Here is a 6,628-nt window from a genome sequence, read left to right as displayed (position 1 = left end):
GAAGAAAATAGAGACTAATTGTGTGGGGACAGATTCATTTTACCACCAATGTGCCGTGACTGCCATCTAAATATGCATGCTTGATATGTGGTCAGAAATTGGCATGTGTTGACTGACACGATCATGTTCAATTTACTTTTTGTAGCCCTTGAAACCCATTATCTCAACAAAAAAAAAAAATCTTCACATAATATTTTTTTCATGTAAACTGAGATACTGTTTTGTTATTTCTTGATGTTTATTTTAAACAGTTTTTAAGTTTCCATTTACATGATCAAAATAAGTAAATCAAATTAAATCAAACATTCTGTATAATATTAACTGTATAAAATTGAATACATTGTATTGTCTTCATTGAGAAGATATTTTTTTTTGGCTCCGGAAGGACTTTAATCCAGGTGAGATGAGGCAAAATGGCTCCTTTGAGAGTGAAGGTTGCAGACCCCTGGTTTAGTGTTTCAAGCGTTATTTTGTGCAAGGTGATGCAAAATGGAAATTTGTGTTTACATTTGTTTTTCCTAAAACAAAACAGTTTAATTGTGTTATTGATCCAACTGGCAATAAGGCTTGCACTTGTTTTGCATTGATTCAATCTCATTGCATTTTCATTTGTCTCTATAAAAGCGAAAACCACAATCAAGCACACAAAGAACATGCTTTGTTTGAATATGTTTTATATATATTTTATGTAAATATAATGCAGCATAAACTCTCTTTACATTGTTACATTTACAGAACTGGACGTTCCCAGTTGGATCACCCAGTGGAGAGGGGACTTTTAACTTCTTCTGAACATTGCAGAAATCCTTCATAGTACCGATGACCACTTGGCTGAGTCGTTATCCAGTAAAGATTTCAGAATGAAAAGTGTCAAAGTATAAAGTTCCCTGTGTTTTTTAGGGGGGAGCGTTTCACTGATTTGTGACCATTACTGGACTGTTTGGCCCAGTTCTGCATCACATTTGGGTTTTTGAAGTTCTGTTGTGATTATTCAACTTTAATAGGGTTATTCTTGGCTTGGTTCTGCATGTAGTCGATGAAGGGGTACATGCACTTGTCAGAACCCATGAAACGATAGGCAACAACATTAGATTCCCATGGCAACAACCTGGAAGAGATGAGCGGTTAAGAACTTTATGTGTACTTATAGAAGTATTTAAGATCCTTTTCTAATATGGTGATACTTACGCTCTGAAAAGGACGGGCAGGTAGGTGAGTCGAGGGATGCAGACTAAAGGCTGATCTATCAGGATTGCATTCATAGCCTGTTCAACACAGTACTGGGGTTTCAGAGGTGGGAGGAGAAGTTCCACTTCACCCCTTTAAAGAAAGGGGAACATAACAAAGGGACAATGTCATATGGATGATGGTCCTCTTCAACAAGAGAATTGTTCAATGATTTGGCAATAATAAAGTCAATGCACTGCTGCTTGGTTTTTCACCTGACCCATCGACTCAAAAAACTACTTCAGTCCAGAAATCCAATTACAGCAAAATATCATTTTGTAAATACTTTTACAGGTTTTAAAAATCTAGTTGTTTGACACTTTTCCCCAAATCAGATCTTATCTTATTTTTTAATAGTAAAGTTGAGGTTTCAATTATTCAGACAAGGTTTTTCAGGAAATTTGCATCTTTTGTATCTCCTGACATGTTTCGACTGTCAACTGCCAGTCTTCATCAGAGGAGTTCTGTTGGACAAAATGTTGTCTGAATAAACAAAACCTCAACTTTCCTATTCAAAGAGAAGACAAAAATGAATCTTGCTAGAACTATTACATGGAAGTCAAGTGAAACTTCAAAGGAATATCAAAGGCGATGAGCAGAACTCCTCTGACAAAGACTGGCAGTTGACAGTCAAAACATGTCAGGAGATTAAAAAAAATCCTGCAAAACCTTGTCTGAATAAATAAAACCTCAACTTTATGATTCAAAGAGAAGACAAAGTCAATATCGCTAGAACTATTACATGGAAGTCAAGTGAAACTTCAAAGGAATATCAAAGGCGATGAGCAGAACTCCTCTGACAAAGACTGGCAGTTGACAGTCGAAACATGTCAGGAGATAAAAATTCCTGAAAAACCTTGTCTGAATAAACAAAACCTCAACTTTACTTGGATACTTTTAATTTTATCTGAATGAGATGCCACTTTAAATAAAGACTTCATACCGTATCTTGCAGCCTTCAAACATGCCAGTGTCCACAATATAAGGGCACACCAGGGTTGTTTTCACTCCTTCAATTTCCTCGGCCACGAGCTCATGGGCCAGAGACTCATGGAAACCCACTGCAGCAAATTTACTGGCACAGTAATCCTGCCACAAACAGAAAGATCCTCTTTACAATACCAAGGTGAGAAATTGTACTAATTCTGCTAAACCTAGTGAGTGCTTGATGATAAAAAAAAATAAAAATAAATCAGAAGTGTAAATGTTGACTGTGCAGTGGTGAGGTTCACCTCCACACAAGCTGTGCTAAAAAGACCCAGGACGCTGGCGATGGTCACAATGTGTCCATGTTTCTGGGCTATCATTTGTGGGAGGAAAGCTTTCACCGTCTGTGGTGCACACACACACAAACACACACACACACACACACACACGCACACACACACACACACACACACACACACACACACACACACACACACACACACACACACACACACACACACACACACACACACAGGTCAATGAAGCAACAGTTTTCATACTCTTTACATGACTTGCACATTGTTCACCATGAGAAGGAGCCTTATCCTGCAAATGCAGCTAATTACTAGGATCCATGTGATCCTTTTCTGCTACAGTGTAAAAAGGATTATGTACACACGTCATGTGTCAGAAAACCTCTGCACGATTTAATGCTCTCAATACAGCTATTGAGGGCTTAAACATTGTGAAATCATAGGCTTGAGTTTAAAATCCACCTGCCCTCCATCTGAGTGGATTGTAGGACATTTGCCCACACCACTGAAATATACTAAATATTTACTATTTGGCAAATATTATACTGAAATATTTTTACTTTGTACTATATATTGGTGGTTGTTGTTGTTTTTGTCATTTTTATTTATTCATTTTAAGTTTTAAATCCACAAGCAGAAATATAAATATAGGCATTAGGGATGTAACAATATCTAAATCTCACGGTTAGGTATAATCACGGTAGAAACCTCACGGTATGATATCTATTGCGATATTGTGGGAAAGCTTGAGGTTTTACAGGAAGGCACACAGTTTGCAGCAATGCTAACAATAACACAATAACAATATATATATATTATAATTATTATTTTTTTTTTCCTAACAAATTGCAAATGCAATAATACAAGAAACAATATTACAATCAACAAAAGATTTGATGCAGGTGACTTCCTTCCAGAAAAGAATAAAAGTATTTTTTCTGGTATCTACTTTACTTGAGTATTTATTTTTATATTTACTTCTTACTTTTTTAAACAAATATCTGTACTTTTAAGATGACGTCACAACGTATAAAGACGCAAACCAACAACTGGATGAGCCATGTACCAGTTTTCTACAAGTTCTTAAAAATGTTAAAACTCAAAGCTGCTCTGGGTTTTATTATTATTATATTTATTTTGCAGTTTTTTTTTTCTTGACACATTTATTTGTATTTATTATGAGTGCTAAATTCATCAGGGGGGTATTGGACAAAACCAGGATAGAAGATAAAGCCTGGGAAAAATCATCTATCCTGGTTAAAACTTGTCCCCAAGTCGGTTTGAAGAAAGCTGGCCAAGTTTATCCAGGACAAGTAACCATGGTGATTTAGCCTCTATTGGATAAAGTTATCCCTGATGTGGCTCTGCTGTCAGTGTTGTGATATATGAGTGTTTTACAGAATATCCATGTTTTGTCTCCACCCAGATATTATAGTCATTTAATTTGTCCATTGACTTTTGGTTTTCATATTTTTTATTAACATAGTTTATATATAAAGATAAATAGAACATATGAAAAGACAAGATTTGAGCAATGAAAGTGAGAAGGCAGACGGTTTATTAATATTATCTACAAAACAGCAAAGTTGGAACTGTCGACCCATGTGGTCACAGATTTTATTTATCAAATATCTGTAAACAAAAGAGGTTTACATCAACTTTTTTTTTTTTTTAACTTTTACTGATTTTTAGAGCAACCAAAAGCAGCACAAGTTGTCATTTTAACTAAAAAAAAGCTGCTAAATGATCCTGAATGCTTCACCTGCCATAGAACGCAATGGACTGAAAGGGTGGATTTGCGTCATCAATGACGTAATTTCAACATGGAGGCGCACAGGCTCTCAAACCATAAAGTTAATAAAACGTATATGGTGCAAAATGATGTGACTTGTTAGGCATATATCTTCTAATAAGGACATTTCAAAGGTTTTAGGCCACATTTGTAAAAACAGTGGAGGATTCCTTTGACCGCCCGCTTATCTCAAACATCCATAGCCGGTTTCACTAAGCCTCGTCTCTTTATCCTGTCTCGGCAATTGTGCCACCAATTTATCCAAGATGGCACAGACCAGACTTTGTCTAACCACACATTCTCCTTTATCCTGGATGTATTTATCTAACTTTTGTGCAATACCCCCCAGGTGTTCAAAGATAACAGATTTTACTTGTTTCCATGTACCAGTTTTTTACAAGTTCTTCAAAAAATAAAAGTACTTTTGCCACCTCTGGTCATAACAAAGGCAGAGCCTCCGAGAAGAGACCTTGGTGAATGCTATCAGATGGTATCTGGCCTGCTTAGGGTAGTCTGACCACAACTAGGAAAAGTACTAGTCTTCAGTACTCAAGTAAAAGTATACATACTTCAATCAAAAATGACTGGTAAAAGTATGGCATAGTTGCTCCCTTAATTGAGTAAAAGTAAAAAAGTACGTGCTACTAAATGTAGAACAAATGTCTCTTCAATAATAAAACAGGGCTTTTAAACCAGAAAATTTTTCTTAAAAGTAATGAGCTCGTTTTTAAAATGTAAATAGTGGAAAGTACAGATATTTGTTTAAAAAAGTAAGGAGTAAACGCAAAAAGTATTTGTACTTTGTTACGTGTCACCTCTGCATATCACTACACACAGTGCATATGAGGAGGTTCTCACCCAGAAGAGGGCGTGGCAGTTGACCTTCATGGTCCTCTCCATCAGCTCATCAGGACAGTCCAGCATGCGCCTCCCAGCCACCACTCCAGCGTTGTTGACCAGTATGGTCACATGGCGACCCAGGTCCTTTTGCACCTGCTCTGCATTGCGGTACACATCCTCTCGTTTGGTCACATCCACAGCGTAGGTGTAGGCCGTACCACCCATCTCACGCACCAGCTTGGCTGTCTGCTCATTGGAGCTACTGTTCAGGTCCCAGAGCACCACCTCAGCTCCATGTTTGGTGAACTCCTGAGCAAAGAGTCGACCCAGGCCACCACCGGCCCCTGTGATCAGCACCAGCTCACCATCCACAGGCTTGGTGCGGGGCCGCAGAACCAGCCTCACAGAATTACGCAGAATGAAGTAAATCAAATCCAGGACCATCATCTGGAGGTCCATTAGAAAAATCATTTTGCCTTTATTTACTACACCTTCCTGGAGAAAACAAAGGTCTTTGTGGCCTACAGGGTCTCTGGCTTCACCTAGAAGCAGACAGCCAAGCTGGTGTTTCCTTCCTTTCCTTCTGTTACCGTCAGCTTCAGTCCTAAGTTCATTTAAATACTCTTTCCCTGGATTATAGCCTGTAACTTAAGCTCTTTATCAAACCACGCTTGTTGTTAACTGGGACTGTGTCTGTTTTCACCATCAGGTTACTGAGGGAAAGAAACACGTGCTAATGGTTTAACACTAAGTTAAAGACGACTGAACCACTGGTTTACAACATACTGATTGGGTGAAAGTATCAATAACTAAATGGTCAGAGCAAATCATTACGATCTCTGTTATAGATGATAAATATTAATACAATAAACATAGGCCCGGCTCTGGAATGTATTTTTCTGCCCCTTTTGTCACTTTGATATGATAGACATTTCTGTCACTGCTTCAGGACAGACAAAAGTGTATCTATTCTATCCTGTTCTACTTGATATTAGAGCTAGGCCATACATTGAGATTCAAAATTATCGAGTTTTCTATTTTGGCTATATAGAAAATTACAATATTGCCTATATCGATATATATATATATCTATATTCTATGGCTTATTCTGTTTTGAAACACTTCATAATAGCATTAAAAACACAGTTTGATGGATTTCTGAGGGCGTCCTAACTCAAACTTTCCCCTAAACAAGCCACAATAAAGAACTCACTCACACATGCTGTCCATTATAGGAGAAAAAGCCAAAAGTGGCACATTTTGTTAATAAATGTAGATGTGTGTTATTTTGCATTAGCAAATTTAACCTTAAATTGTCTTTCTGGTCAGACTTTATTTGAATTAAAATTATCTTGATTTTTATTGTATATCGCCTTTTTTTTTTAGAAAAAATATCGAGATATGAGTTTTGGTCCATATCGCCCTGCCCTGCTTGATATGTTACTGTTATCACCATTTTGCCATAAGATTTTAAGCACTAAAAAATTTAAAATATTGTATAGCTGTCTATCAAATATAGCTACTATAT

The 6,628-nt window shown here is 37.1% G+C and overlaps 1 protein-coding gene across 1 annotated transcript; it reads right to left on the bottom strand.

Moving 5' to 3' along the window:
- Positions 1-817: 817 nt before the first annotated feature.
- rdh20 (retinol dehydrogenase 20) lies at positions 818-6,313 on the bottom strand. The gene is made up of 5 exons (XM_028447080.1): positions 5,119-6,313; positions 2,460-2,558; positions 2,171-2,316; positions 1,189-1,320; positions 818-1,108 (listed from the first exon to the last, which is right to left on the bottom strand). Exons 1-5 carry the CDS (start codon positions 5,569-5,571, stop codon positions 988-990), a joined length of 951 nt encoding a protein of 316 aa, XP_028302881.1. The 5' UTR covers positions 5,572-6,313; the 3' UTR covers positions 818-987.
- Positions 6,314-6,628: the final 315 nt, after the last annotated feature.

Source organism: Gouania willdenowi, chromosome 5, assembly GCF_900634775.1.
Source record: "Gouania willdenowi chromosome 5, fGouWil2.1, whole genome shotgun sequence".
Classification (NCBI taxonomy): Eukaryota; Metazoa; Chordata; class Actinopteri; order Blenniiformes; family Gobiesocidae; genus Gouania; species Gouania willdenowi.
The sequence above is the reverse complement of the archived record's forward strand: the minus strand, read 5'-3'. Positions and strand labels throughout refer to the sequence as shown.

Excerpts from the sequence above, each read along its gene's own strand:
- rdh20 (XM_028447080.1), bottom strand. The coding sequence starts at position 5,571 with ATGATTTTTCTAATGGACCTCCAGATGATGGTCCTGGATTTGATTTAC. Across the intron at positions 2,559-5,118 it reads ACTGCCACGCCCTCTTCTGG|ACGGTGAAAGCTTTCCTCCC; the intron begins GTGAGAACCTCC and ends TGTGCACCACAG. Across the intron at positions 1,109-1,188 it reads CTGCCCGTCCTTTTCAGAGC|GTTGTTGCCATGGGAATCTA; the intron begins GTAAGTATCACC and ends CATCTCTTCCAG.